Source organism: Mirounga leonina, unplaced genomic scaffold (genome assembly GCF_011800145.1).
Source record: "Mirounga leonina isolate KUSES-001 unplaced genomic scaffold, KU_Mleo_1.0 Mir_154, whole genome shotgun sequence".
Classification (NCBI taxonomy): Eukaryota; Metazoa; Chordata; class Mammalia; order Carnivora; family Phocidae; genus Mirounga; species Mirounga leonina.
Genome location: NW_023270389.1, coordinates 5,834,315 through 5,848,808, shown reverse-complemented (window position 1 = coordinate 5,848,808; position 14,494 = coordinate 5,834,315). Strand labels below are relative to the sequence as shown.

Below are 14,494 nucleotides of genomic sequence, written 5' to 3'. Positions count from 1 at the left end.
TTCATCCTCAACACCTACTCAGCACGTAGCCATAAGCTGGGCTCTGTGAACCTTAGAGAGTATTTCAGATGATATTTGGAATAAACCAGAGAGTACAAGATAATAACACAGGAAGATATGATTCTCTTCATGGCCTAAGATGCTTAAAAGGTATTTCATAACATTCAGCAAGTACCCCTTACAAAAGTCCTAGAAAACAAGGATTAGAGGGATACTTTCTTAACATTAAAAAAAAAAAAAAAGCTATGTATAATTGCATAGCCAATGTCATACTTAATGGTGAAATACTAAATGCAGTACCATTTAAGTCAGGATAAGAAACATAACTGCTTTTTCTATAATTCTAGCAAACATAATTATACTAGAAAATGAAATAAAAGGAATAAATATTAAAATAGAAGAGACAGAAGAAGTACCTTTGTAAGGTGACATGCTGTCTACTTAGAACACATATAAAAACCAATAAAAAAACATTTCACTATGAAAATATTGTATGAATAATCATTTAAAAAAATAATAAAAAAGATCTCACCCACAAGAGCTGTAACAGTTATAAAATACCTAGGAGTTAATTTTCTAAGGAATGTACAGAGCCTATATAAAGAAATTTCAAAACTTAATTTAGTTACATAAAAGGTAACTTGACTACACAAAGAGACATAAGATATTCTTTCACAGAATGATTATAAAGGTGATACAACTTGGGAAACTGGCTCACTTAGAGAAAATTAAAACTAGATCCCTAACTAACATCACATAGTAAGGTAGACTCTAAAGGTATTAAGAAGGGATGCCTGGGTGGCTCAGTCAGTTAGGCGTCTGCCTTCAGCTCACGTCATGATCCCAGGTTCCTAGGATCAAGCCCCATGTTGGGCTCTCTGCTCAGAGGGGAGCCTGTTTCTCCTTCTCCCCCTCCCTCTGCCTGGCGCTCTGCCTGCTCTCGTTCTCTGTGTCAAATAAATAAATAAAATCTTCAAAAATAAAAATAAAAAATTGAATTTTTTTTAAAAAGGTATTAAGAAATTTTGGGGCCCCTGGGTGGCTCAGTCAGTCAAGCCTCTGCCTTCAGCTCAGGTCATGATCCCAGCATCCTGGGATTGAGGCCCACATCGGGCTCCCTACTCAGCAGGGAGTCTGCTTCTCCCTCTGCCCCTCACCCCACTCTCTCACTCTGAGTCTCAAATAAATAAATAAAATTTTTAAAAAATAATAAATAAAGGTATTAAGAAATCTAAATGTGAAAGGTAAATCATGTAGTTAATAGAAAAAAATATTGGAGAATATCTTTGCGGCCTACAAGCAGAGAAAGACTTCTTTTAAAAAACTTCAAAAAATAAACCAAAAAGGCAAATGGAAAAAAAGATTAATCTGAGTATTCAAAATTAGAAATTTCTACTCAATAAAGACTGCAAAGCTAATAGGTAATAGAAAGTAAAAAGATATATGTAATGTCTAAACCCAACGAAGTTACTATCTCAAATATAGAAGAAATTCTTGCAAGTGAGTAAGAAAAAGACAACTCAATAGAAAAACTGGCAAAAGACAGGAATAAACAATTTATAAAAGAAAAAATATCCAAATCCAAAAGGCCATGTAAAGAAATGTTGATTACATGTAATGTTTGATTACATGTAAAGGCCATGTAATCAAAGAAATATGAATTAAAACAAAACAAACAATAAAAAATTTACACCATCTGGCAAAAATCAGAAAGCCAGGCAATGCTGAGCATTAGCAGTGAAGAAAAGCTACAAGGATCCTCCAGCACTTTTGCTGGGACTGCAGACTACCACAGGTGTCCAGAGAGCAAGATGGCAGCACTTGTCAAATGAAATATCTGCACTCTACCTCTCAGCAATTCCACTCCTGGGCGTACATCCCGAAGGAATCCTCACATGGACCCATAAAAGGTCATTTTGACAATGCTCACTGTGATGAAGGTAAAATAGAGTGAACATATCCGTGAAGTGTTGTGCAGTTAGATGCAATACCAAACAATATGAATTGATCTTAAAAACATTGTGTTGAGGGGCGCCTGGGTGGCTCAGTTGGTTAAGCGACTGCCTTCGGCTCAGGTCATGATCCTGGAATCCCGGGATCGAGTCCCGCATCAGGCTCCCTGCTCGGCAGGGAGTCTGCTTCTCCCTCTGATCCTCCTCCCTCTCATGCTCTCTGTCTCTCATTCTCTGTCTCTCAAATAAATAAATAAAATCTTAAAACAAAAAAAAACATTGTGTTGATTTTTAAAAGAAATACAAAGAAATCTAACATAATAACATCATTTACATAAACTATTTAAGTCAGTGAGAACAAGATGAACTTTTTGTACTGGAACCATTCTTTTGATAGTCATCTGGGAAAAGAGAAATTTAGATTTGGTCTCACATCATACACCAGGATAATTTCAAATGGATCAGAGATCTAAATTAAAAATAAAACCTTATAGGGGCACCTGGGTGGCTCAGTTAGTTGAGCGTCCAACTCTTGATTTTGACTCAGGTCAGGAGCATTGGGCTCCAAGCTCAACAGGGAGTCTGCTTGAGATTCTCTCCCTCCCCTTCTCCCTTTGCCCCACCCTCCATCCCCTTCAGTGTGCTAATAAATACATCTTTAAAAATAAATAAAAATAAAACCTTATAAAAATATGTATTAACAGTCACTGAGAAAATATTTCTTGCTCATGAATGGACATAGAGGGCATCAGGCTAAGTGAAATCAGTCGGACTGAGAAAGACAAAGACCATAGGAGTTCACTCATTTGTAGTATCTAAGAAACAAATGAATAAACAAACAAGCAAACAAAAATATTCCTTGCTGAATAATTTGACCCTAAAGCCACTAGAAGGGACAGAGCAAGACAGCATCGATGCAGAGAGGTAGGCTGGTAGAGTGTCAAGAGTCCAAACTGAGTTAGGTAGGGAGAGTGTTCACATGGGGATGGGGAGAACACTCCAGCATTGGGAGTCAGAACAGGGTGATAAGGGCATCAAAATTGGGTCAGCCTGATTTATCAAAAAGCCCAATGAAGACATATTAAAAGAACACAGAAGTCTGTGTGAAGGAAGTTGCACTGTCCAAATCCAGGGCAACATAAGAATCAGAATAATTACAATAATGGATTACAACCTGTTGAATAAAATAAGAAACCGTAAGCCCATACTGATATAAAGAAATAAACAGATAAACTTAAGCTTTGCTGAGAAACTGGACTTTTTTTTTTTACATCATTTTAAAGTACTGCCTCACAAAATATTTATAGCAAAGACAGAAAGAACAACTTCACAGTGGAAAAGCCTGGCAGACATTACCTTAACTAAGTGAACAAAGTGAACCTCATCAGTAATGACAAATTGAAATTGTGTGCCATCTCATCAAAAGTAAATGAAACAGACACAGCATTACCTCGGTGATATTCCTGCCATGGATACAAAACCTGAATCTAATCCCTAGGACACATCAGACAAACCCAACTGGGTTTGGGAACATTCTACATAATAACTAGTCTTTAATCTCCACCAGTGACAAGGTCATGAAAGCTGAGGAAGAATAAATCATTTCACCTGGAGGAAATGAAAGAGAAAAGCCAACCAAATATGATGCTGGATTCTACACCAGATTCTGTTGCTCATCTAAGGGGTATCTCTCAGACAACTGGCACAAGCTATGTGGGAGTTGAAGACTAGATGAAGGTAATGTATCAATGTTTATTTCCTGATTTTAGTGATTGCATTGTGGCTACAGAGGGCAATCCTTGCTTGTAGAAACTAAGACAGTGAGGTATTTGGGGGTGATAAACATCAGGTTGGCAATTTACTCTCCAATGGTTCAGGGAAAAAAAGTTATTTGAAATGTCCTTGTAACATTTCTTTAAGTCTGAGATTATTCCAAACAAAAAGTTGATACAAACAAGAATAAAAATACTATAACCTCTGAGTGGTAAAAACCCTCTTCTGAATGACCAAAAAAAAAAGGCAATAGAAGATCGGTAATTTGGCTATGGAAAAAAGTATGCCTGGAGAAAATAAACACCAGACATAAAGCATCAAGACAAATGACAAATTGGGGAAAAAAACACTTGTTAACTTACTTTACAAACTGAGGGCTAATAATCCTAATATGTAATAAAACAACCTAAACATTTGAGGAGAAAAAGACCAACACAATCCAATAGAAAAGTGAACCAAAATTTGAATGGATAGTTCATTTAAAAAGAAATACAAATAGGCCTTATACACATGAGATATTTGAAAAGATGTTCAACCACACTTAGAATAAAACAAATAGAGAACAAAGCACGCGTGGAGCAACAGTGGGAATACCGGCCCCTCACGCGCTGCTGGTCAGACCGCACGACAGCACAACCCTACGGAGGGGAACCTGGCTATAATCCACAACATTACAAATGTATTCACCCTGATCTCCACAATCTCACTTCTAGGATTATATCCCAAAGACATCCTGGCAAAAATATAATGTGACTTGTGTAACATGTTATTCACTACAGCCTTATTTGAGACTGGAAAGGACTGAGAATACAAAGGTTCGTCAATAAGGAAATCACTGAAGAAAGCATGATATATCCACACAATGGATATATCATGGAACAGCATGCAGCCATAAAAAGGAATGAGAAAGATCCTATATCCTGAAACTGGACTTACCTCCAAGATATACCACTAAGTTAAATAAGCAAAGTGCAGAACAAGGTATAGAGTATGCTACCTTTTGTGTGAGGATGGATGGGAAGGAAAGGATAGAAATCAGGCTTCTGTAAATATACCTTGTTATATACTTTTGTGTCGCTCAGTCGGTTAAGTGTCCGCCTTCGGCTCAGGTCATGATCCCCGGGTCCTGGGATCGAGCCCCGCATCGGGCTCCCTGCTCAGCAGGGAGTCTGCATCTCCCTCTGCCCCTCCCCAGCTCGTGCTCTCTCTCTCTCTCTCACACACACACACACACACAAATAAATTTTTAAAAAAAATTTTTTAAAGATTTAACAAATTTTTTAAATTAAATCATTTGGAGAAATTGTGGGACCACAAAGAACCTCCAATGGCAGCAATCAGAGAAAAGCTTCACAGAGGAAGTTGTTTTTGAACTGGGACTAAAAGAGGATGAATAGGAGTTTTACAAGAGAAGAAAAAAAACAGGGCTATTCTAGGCAGAAGAGCATGTACAAAAATCTACAAGTGTGAAAGCAGAGATCTCGCTGCTCTCATTCACTGCCAGGCTTTGAACAGCGTCTGGCACAGTTGCTGAGGAGTACAGAGTGTGGGAGCTCTGAGGTGGGATCCCACAGGGTTCGAAGGGGAAAGTGAAAGTAGCAAGGGAGAATGCGCCAGGAAGGTAAGCAGGAGCCGGGTCGTGAAGGGCCTAGTACTCCGGAAGTTTGCATTTCATCTTGAATTTCATCCTGGGAAGTCATTATAAGGTTTAAGCAAAAGACTGACATGATCAAATTTATCATTCTGAAAGATTTCTCTTTGAAGATTCCTCTGCTAAGAAAAGTTGGGGGAGTCAGGAGGCAGAGAGGCCAGTTAAAATCCTATTGACTTAATCCCACAGAGATGATGATGATGGCCTGGCAGAGGCAAAGAAGATGAATCACAGAGACATTAACTAGATTGAACTGTCCGGATTTCATAGTTGACTAGATGCTGAGTCGGCCAGAATGAAGATACCTCAATTTACAGCAGATATAATGTACTGAAATATTAATTTGAATTTTTCTCCTTAAATTTTCCCTTCCCCCATTCAAAAAAGTACCTAAATACTTTAGTATTTCCTTTTCCCATGCTCAGAGCTTTTGTCTGGATGGAGAACAGAAGCATTTTTAAGAAGTTACCAGATTTTTATAAAAACCTTAGCCCATTCAAAGGTAGTACTTAGCCCTCCTGATTTAAGGAATCCATTCTAGGTTCTATGGCCAAGGAGTTACAAATCAAACCATCTTAGAGTCCTCCCTGTCCTCAAAGAATGTATATTCTGACAGGCAGGAGAGAGGACAGCAGGGAGAAAAGACAGTAAGCCAATAAACAAAAAATACTGGTTACTGGTAAAGTGCGAAGAAACCACTGAAACAATGAAATCATAAAGGCAAGAACACCGGGGAAGGAGGGCAAAACCAGAGACGAAGAACTTGCTAGCTCTCCCAAGGCCCTTCCTGGAAACTCAGGTTCCTCGGGATTAAATGAGATCATAAGGTTCACATTAGCATTTCATAAATGATAAGTGCATCCTCCATATGCATATTTCCCAGATAGCATTACGACCAAAATCACAGTAGAAGACTGGCTACTTACAGGAACATGCTGAGTTGAAGAGTAAGAGTCCACTGACTGAGGAGAGGAGACTGAACAACTTGAGGAGGCTGGAGAAAGTGGCTGAGGTTCTGCCTTAACATCTTTAACTGAAAAACATGGAATAAAAATTTTCCCATTGGACACTATCATCTCAAAATAAAATGAATAAGAAAGAGGGTAAAATCTACTCTTAAAATTCAGTCATATTGAAGCTAAGGTCACCAAAATGCATCATCAAATGAAAATTCAAGATGCAGAAAACAGTGTATCTAGTATGCTACCGTTTGTGCAATACATTATACATGTGTATATGTATATATCTTCTCCCATCTGCGCTAATTCTCTGAAAGGATAAACATAACAAATTGGTGACTGTGGCTGTCTCTGGGGAGAATGTGCTGGCTAAGGAACAACAGCTGAAGGAGACATTTTTCTACCCTATAGACTTTTTGTAATTTTTTAATATTATACCATATGCAAAAAAATTATAGATTCCTCCAAAAATAACTTTTAAAAACATAAGAAATCAGAAATGATTATTTTGGAAAACATTTTTTACAATACCATTAAAACTCACAAAAATGTTCCTACCTTTTGCTAAACTTCATTTATAAAAATTTATTGAGCAACTACAGCCCAATGTTTTCCAAAATTAGCTGCAAAATATCCACCATCCCTCATAATCTATAACGTGATCTTACCCTTCCCCATCAAGAAGTAGCATCTATTCCCCTCCGTTTGAATCAGGGTGGGCTTAAGACTCCTTCAATCAACAGAGTATGGAAGTAATGCTACATGAATTCCAAGGCTGGGTTACATTAGGTAATGCAGTCTCCACTCTGTGTGCTGGAACACTCACACCTGAGCCTCTGAAGTCTGACTACCATGAGACCACCAAGCTGAAAGGAAGCCAAGCCACATAGAAAGGCCATGTGTAGGTGCTCTAGCCGACAGTCCTAGCCATCAAGCCACTCGGGCCAGGCAAGAGATAGGTGAGTGAAGAAATCTTAAGGTAATGCTAGCCCCCAACTTTCAAGCTCTTCCAGCTTCCCATCTTCCCAGTTGAGGTCTGGGCATCACAAAATAGGGATAAACCATTCTTTGGTGTACCCTGTCCAAATTCCTGACTCACAATTCTGGGAGCATAATAAAATGGTTGTTTTTTAAGCCACTGAGTTTGTTACATGACAATAGTAACCAGAACACTGGCCTTGGGTAGCCCATATTCTATGAGGGAAGACAGGCATTAAGCAAGACAAATAAATACATAAAATGGGGGACTGGGACATGCAAGGGTGGGGAGGACTGCAATTTGGGTGGGAGAAAGTGCTGGTGACTTACCCACTGCCCCTCATCTCTTAAGTCTACCTCCTATATATAGCCCGTGATGCACGTTATTAAGACATGTCCCAGCTGGCTCCCTTTTAGGTCCTATCAATGGGGGATACTGGAAGGATGCTGAAGTGAAGAGAGGGGACAAAGGGGTTTCTTCCTCCCATCAGCTTCATCCCACAAGTGACAGTTGGCTCCAGGGCCCAACTTCTCTCAGCACATCCAAAACCTACTTCATCAGAGCCCCTTAAAGATACTAGCATCAGCCAGGTGGTGCCCCCTCCACAGAAATATGTATATCAAATGCAAGGGACCCCTACACCAACTTCCTAAGTTCTGATAACCCCACGCTTTCTTTGATTCCCTAAGTTCTGTCTGGTTCTCAGGTTAACCTCTTATAAAGATATATGGAATTCAAAATCAGGATTTCTGTTATGAATTCTTTATCATTATGTGACTAAAACATAACTATGAAATTCTTTACATCCACTTGGGCAAGAAACTTACGTGTGCACTGCCATATCAAAAGTAGAGTATCTACCCCTGGGATTTTTTAACCCATCAAAGTAGCCCAATAACCCCACCTAATTTTGATGATTACCAAACTGCAAAATAAAATGCATCTGTTTAAAATTTTTACCAATGAAATACATCATTACCTGTACAGAGCTGGTTGTTGATGTCCCAAATGCCTGTTTCCCAAGGCATCAAATCCAAGTCAAAATCAAGATTATCAAAATTGTTTTCCTGTAGGTTTCAAATCAGCAAAAGGATATTAGAAGAATAAAATATACAGATCTAGAAATCAAACTATCAGACATAACTTGCCATAAATAATTGCTATTACCCAACTTAGTTAAAATAATTTTCTAAGTCAATCAGTTCATCTTGAGAATACATCTTGCATGGCCTAAAGATAAATCAACTCAGTTATCTGAAACACAGCAGGAACAATTAGGGAGGTAATGGATTCAACATCTAAAAGATTCAGTTGGTGTCATTCTTTTCCATGGGAATCGACCTTTACAAGAGTCACAAAACATGTCTTTTGTCATAAGGGAGATCCAGCAAAGTAAACTTTCCCACTGCCATTAATGAAAACAAGTCAAAGCAAATGCCCACTTACAACATCATCTCTATATAGCAATGGAAAGAATATAGATTTTAGCCAAAAGACATGCAAGAACTGAAACTATTATAAATGGTTATCTAAGAAAGAGGAGATCCATAGAAGGATGGGTAATTTTCTTCTTTTTCTACTATACTGTACTGTACAAATTTTCAAATTTCTAAAATAAAATTTCTAATTTTTTTTTAATCCTAGAAGATAAAACTAAGTTTCTCAAACAGAAGTCAACACACTTCTTAGAGGAACTCTTAGTTTCTTCATTTAAATGACATTTTTTTTCACTTAAATATAAGCATATTCTGGGTCATCTGAATAGTCGTCTTATACTATATACATAAATAAAGTACAGCCACACATGAGTTTGAGATCAAGACAGTCCTATTATCTTAAGTGTCCAGGGTTATGGAGACAAGAACAGAGGTATACAATATATACATAGTACCACAAAAGCATTCAGTATTAACTTCATATGATGGATAATAAAACAGCAACAGTCGAGAAAATAAGCCCCAGGCCAAAAGTAAAGATTGGTCTCTTAATTATTAACAACCATTTGGTAATAATTTCTAAAGTATTATTTCAAAATGTCTCTTTTGTGGTTTATTTTTATTGAGAACAAAAGGAAAGAAGGAAACAGTTTGATCCCACAGCCCCTAACTAAGTAAATATTGGTGCAAGTTAGAGAAAGAGAATGTGTGGACATTCACGTGAAAAAAAAAAAATACCACTGAAACCATGAAAGAACCCCTTTTTAAATCAACCCCCTTTGCTTTTTTCTCTTACTTGAATCTACACATCAAGAAATTAAGCAGCCTTGTACCTTCAGCAACCAAAAATATCCTTCAACTTCCTTAGCCTAAGTAAACTAAACAATGAAGCCTGCTGGAGTGCTAGCAATACTTTTTAACATGCACAACAGTGGACATGACCTACTCCAGGATGCTTCTTACTCAGTATTCAGCCAAAACGGTCAAATACCTTTTACAGCATAAGAATTTTATCTGTACGGAAACTTAACAGGCTTATTTTATGTAAAGTGAAACGTATCTGTGCTTCTATATTCTGGCTCTTCTATGACTTCTCATGGGAAACTACTAACGTGTGGAAGAGCATGACACAATTTTAAAGCTGGCAAGGGCCCTCAGACACCATCTAGTCCAATCCCTTAACTTTATACTAGAAAAACTAAGGAACTGAAAGACTGAGTGCCTTGTGTAAGGCAAGAATGTTAATTATAAAATGAGGATCATATATTTCCCTGAACCTTTCAGACTAACTACAGTATGGTAACTTGGTAGTTTAAGTCGTAGAGATTATAAATGAATATCAGTTGCTTAGGCAACCTCCCAATATTTAAAGCTAATCTGAGGCACCTGGGTGGCTCAGTCAACTAAGCATGTGCCTTCAGCTCTGGTCATGATCCCGGGGTCCTAGGATCGAGCCCCACACTGGGCTCCCTGCTCAGCGGGGAGCCTGCTTCTCCCTCTCCTCCCCGCTCATGCTCTATCTCTCTCTCTCTCTCTCAAATAAATAAATAAAATCTTAAAAAAAAAAAAAAGCCAATTTAATCAATAGATCGCATTCTCAAACATCTCATAAGGTAAACAAAAACTATCAAAATTTCATGTACTGATTAAAAAAGTATATCACGTATTCTTACTCTCTTCTATTGATGCATAGTAAAACAACTGCTAAATTATTCTTTGAGAAATGTCTGAGAAACTCACTAAGCATTACCTATTTTTGTACTCAGGTTAATAAGGGCTTAAAAAATAAATAACAAATATCCAATCTGATTGATGTACATATAAAATCACTGTTCGCTTGAATTACTCCCCAAGTGAAACAGCACCTCATCCATTAAAGAGTAAGACAAAATAAAAGAGTTCTATAGGCCAATGTACTATGTACTAAAACAAAAAAGACAAAGATATTTTTGAGGCCTCAAAGTGCTATAATAATAGCTTATACACAGACTTCTAACCATTCACAGGCAAAAAGTAAGGACATGTCTAAGTTTCAGAGCTTTCTATACTAAGGATATGTAACTTTTAAAAAGGAAGTTAGTAAGTTCTGCTTGACTGGATCCATGACTCACATACACCCTTTAACATCATCATTTCCCTTATGCAGCAAAGTATCTATAAAAGCCCAAAAAGTAGGCAGTTAAGTGACTTTTCCAAAGTCACCCAACTCTTGGTCAAAGGTAAACTTAGAATACCGGTCTTCTCCCACCAAGACCAATGCAGTTTCTACAATCCTAAATTTACTGAGTCAAAAATGGCTGCTAACTTTCACACTTAATACTAAAAATTATTTAAACTGAAATCACTAGCCTAAACCTGTTATCCTGAAACCATCTTGCAATAATTAGAAGATTAAATATCACATTATTCAGTAATTCTCCCCTAGTAAATACTTACATAAGTTTCCTTTGCTGCATCCAATTGCAGGTCATCAGTGTCTGTGAAATAGCCAAGTTCAGCAAACAGTGTAGAATCTTGGCACAAAAGGGTAGAGATTTAAAAAAGAAGAAGAAGAAGAACAGAGATTAATTGTCAATTCAATATTTCAACAGGAGAACAAGCACTGTACCCCTAAGCCAGCTCTATAAGGGGTTCTCATTAGCCATTACTATTACTGATAAACTCCAGCAGTGTGAATGACAATCAATTCAAAGCTATTTCTAATTCATGTATTGTTTTCCACATAATTTTTATCTTGTGATCTAAATCCTTACACCAGGGATTAACAAACAAGTTTTATGTCAGGTCACATTGGACTAAATGATAGTGACTTTTACTAACAGGAATTCTGAGGCTACATCTGGGCTCAACATGAAAATGTACCATGATTAGAAAGGGGAACCCTGGAGTGCCTGGGTGGCTCAGTCGGTTAAGCGTCTGCCTTCGGCTCAGATCATGATCCCGGAGTCCTGGGATCGAGCCCCGCATCGGGCTCCCCGCTCAGTGGGGTGGCTGCTTCTCACCTTGGCCCTCCCTCCTCTCATGCTCTCTCTCTCTGACTCACTCTCCCTCAAATAAATAAAATCTTTTAAAAAGGGGGGGGGAATCCTCTTACACTGTTGGTGGGGATGCAAACTGGTACAGCCACTCTAGAGCTACCCTATGACCCAGCAATTGCACTACTAGGTATTTACCCAAAGGATACAAACATAGTGATCAGAAGGGACACATGCACCCCAATGTTTATAGCAGCAATGTCCACAATAGCCAAACTAGGAAAGAGCCCAGGTGTCCATCGACAAATGAATGGATAAAGAAGACGTGGTGTACATATACAATGGAATATTACTCAGCCATCAAAAAGAATGAAATCTTGCCAGTTGCAACGACATAAATGGAACTAGACGGTATTACACTAAGCAAAATAAGTCAGTCAGAGAAAGACAAATACCATACGATTTCACTCCTATGTGGAATTTAAGAAACAAAACAGATGAACATAGGGGAAGGGAAGGAAAAATAAAATAAGATGAAAATTGAGAGGGAGGCAAATCATAAGAGGCACTGAACTCTAGGAAGCAAACTGAGGGTTGCTGGAGGGGACGTGGGTGAGGGGAAGGGATCACTGGATGATGGGCATTAAGGAAGGCACCTGATGTAATGAGCCCTGGGTGTTATATGCAACTGATGAATCACTAAATTCTACCTCTGAAACTGAGGAAAGAAAGAAAGAAAGAGAAAAGAAAAGAAAAGAAAGAAGAAAGAGAGAGAGAGAAAGGAAGGAAGGAAGGGAGGGAGAGAAGGAGGGGAAGGAAAATGTACCATGGCTGATCAGCAGTAATGATAGAAGAGGAATATGGCAGCCCATGAACCTCGTATTTGCCATCCAAGCCTCAGTTAAGGGTACAACCAACTTTCTATGAAAACAATAAAGGCCTCGCTTACCTAAACCGTTAAATTTATTTCAGCAAATCTAACTAATTCCAATTTCCAGATAATATTTCATTATAGGGGCGCCTGGGTGGCTCAGTCGTTAAGCGTCTGCCTTCGGCTCAGGTCATGATCCCAGGGTCCTGGGATCGAGCCCCGCATCGGGGTCCCTGCTCCGCGGGAAGCCTGCTTCCCCCTCTCCCACGCCCCCTGCTTGTGTTCCCTCTCTCACTACGTCTCTGTCAAATAAATAAACAAAATCTTAAAAAAAAAAAAAAAAAAAGGATTTCATTATAAACCAAGAAGTTTATGGACACAGAAAATACTCTTTAATAAACGAGGTTGAAACTTCCTATAGAGATAGGTCAAGATGCTGAAAAGGCCAAAGGCAGCTGATTACCATACAACTTGTGAAGTGTCCATTTTCTCTAACATGTTCAGAATCTCAAGAACTTGAAAGAGTTTTTCCAAATCTAAGTTTGCTTTTGTACTCCCCAGTATCATGCCACTGAAACTGCTCTGCTCATTTCCTCGTGTAACATACAGGAGTTACACCACCAATCTATCATAACTCAGCCAGTGACAGAATCATTTCACCAACCTACAACAAAATAATACCTAGCAAAGGGGCGCCTGGGTGGCTCAGTTGTTAAGCGTCTGCCTTCGGCTCAGGTCATGATACCAGGACCCTGGGATCAAGTCCCATGTCAGGCTCCCTGCTCTGCGGGAAGCCTGCTTTCCCCTCTCCCACTCCCCCCTGCTTGTGTTCCCTCTCTCACTGTGTCTCTAGATGATAAATAAAATCTTTAAAATAATAATAATACCTAGCAAAAAATTTTGTGTAGAAGTAATGGAAGGTTATTCACACAACTCTCACAAAAGGATGACCGAAAACTCGGACGCAGAGCCAAAAACACGTAAGCAAGTAACTATGGCTACATGCCCCACACAGAGGCTGAAACCCTTGAAAGAGTTCTCTCTACTGTTGCCTCTCATTTCTCCTCTCCCATTCTTTCTGGAGCCTGTTTTCACCAAGCTCCTCTCCCACACACACAAATAGTTATTAATGTCACCAACGACCTCTACGTTGCTAAATTCAATGGTAGATTCAAGGTCCTCGTCTTACTTGACCTATCAGCAGCACTGGATGGAGTTGATCCTTTCTTTTTTTTTCTTTTTTAGATTTTATTTATTTATTCATGAGAGACAGAGAGAGAAAGAGGCAGAGGGAAAAGCAGGCTCCCAAGGAGCAGGGAGCCCGATGTGGGACTCGATCCCAGGACCCTGAGATCATGACCTGAGCCGAAGGCAGACGCTTAACCATCTGAGCCACCCAGGCACCCGGAGTTGATCCTTTCATATTAATTGAAACATGTGCTTCACTTGGCTTCCAAATTACCACACTCACCTGATTTTCCTTCCACCTCACTGCTGACCCTATCTTGCTGGTTCCTCCTCATCTCCCGGCATGAAATAGTCCCTGCGATCAGCATAAACTTTCTATCTACTCTACTCCCTTTGTGATCTCAGCTGAGTTCATGGCTTTAATAGCATCTATATGCCAAGAATTCCCAAATACACATCTGCAGCCCGTACCTCAAGATGCACGTACATACTGAGTACATCTCTTAAGACACCTCCTCTTGGAGGTCTCAGACGTAGCACATCCCAAACTGAGCTCCTGATCGCCCCCAGCACACCCCCTACTGCTCTGTCCTCATATCAGTTAATCACAATTCAATTCTCCCAGTAGCTCAAGCCAAAAACCCTGGCTGGAGTCACTGTTTACTTCTCTTCACTCTCCATATTCAAACTACCAGCAAATCCCATCAGTT

General features: G+C 39.1%; 1 protein-coding gene across 1 annotated transcript in view; it reads right to left on the bottom strand.

The window, feature by feature from the left end:
• Positions 1 to 14,494, bottom strand: part of ATF6 (activating transcription factor 6) — a 208,733-nt gene that overhangs the window by 184,365 nt on the left and 9,874 nt on the right. Inside the window, exons 2-4 of the mRNA XM_035010025.1 lie at positions 11,187 to 11,263; positions 8,294 to 8,381; positions 6,303 to 6,409 (exon numbers count right to left, since the gene is read on the bottom strand). Coding sequence (XP_034865916.1) covers positions 6,303 to 6,409; positions 8,294 to 8,381; positions 11,187 to 11,263 — 272 coding nt within the window. The remainder of the gene's footprint in view (positions 1 to 6,302; positions 6,410 to 8,293; positions 8,382 to 11,186; positions 11,264 to 14,494) is intronic.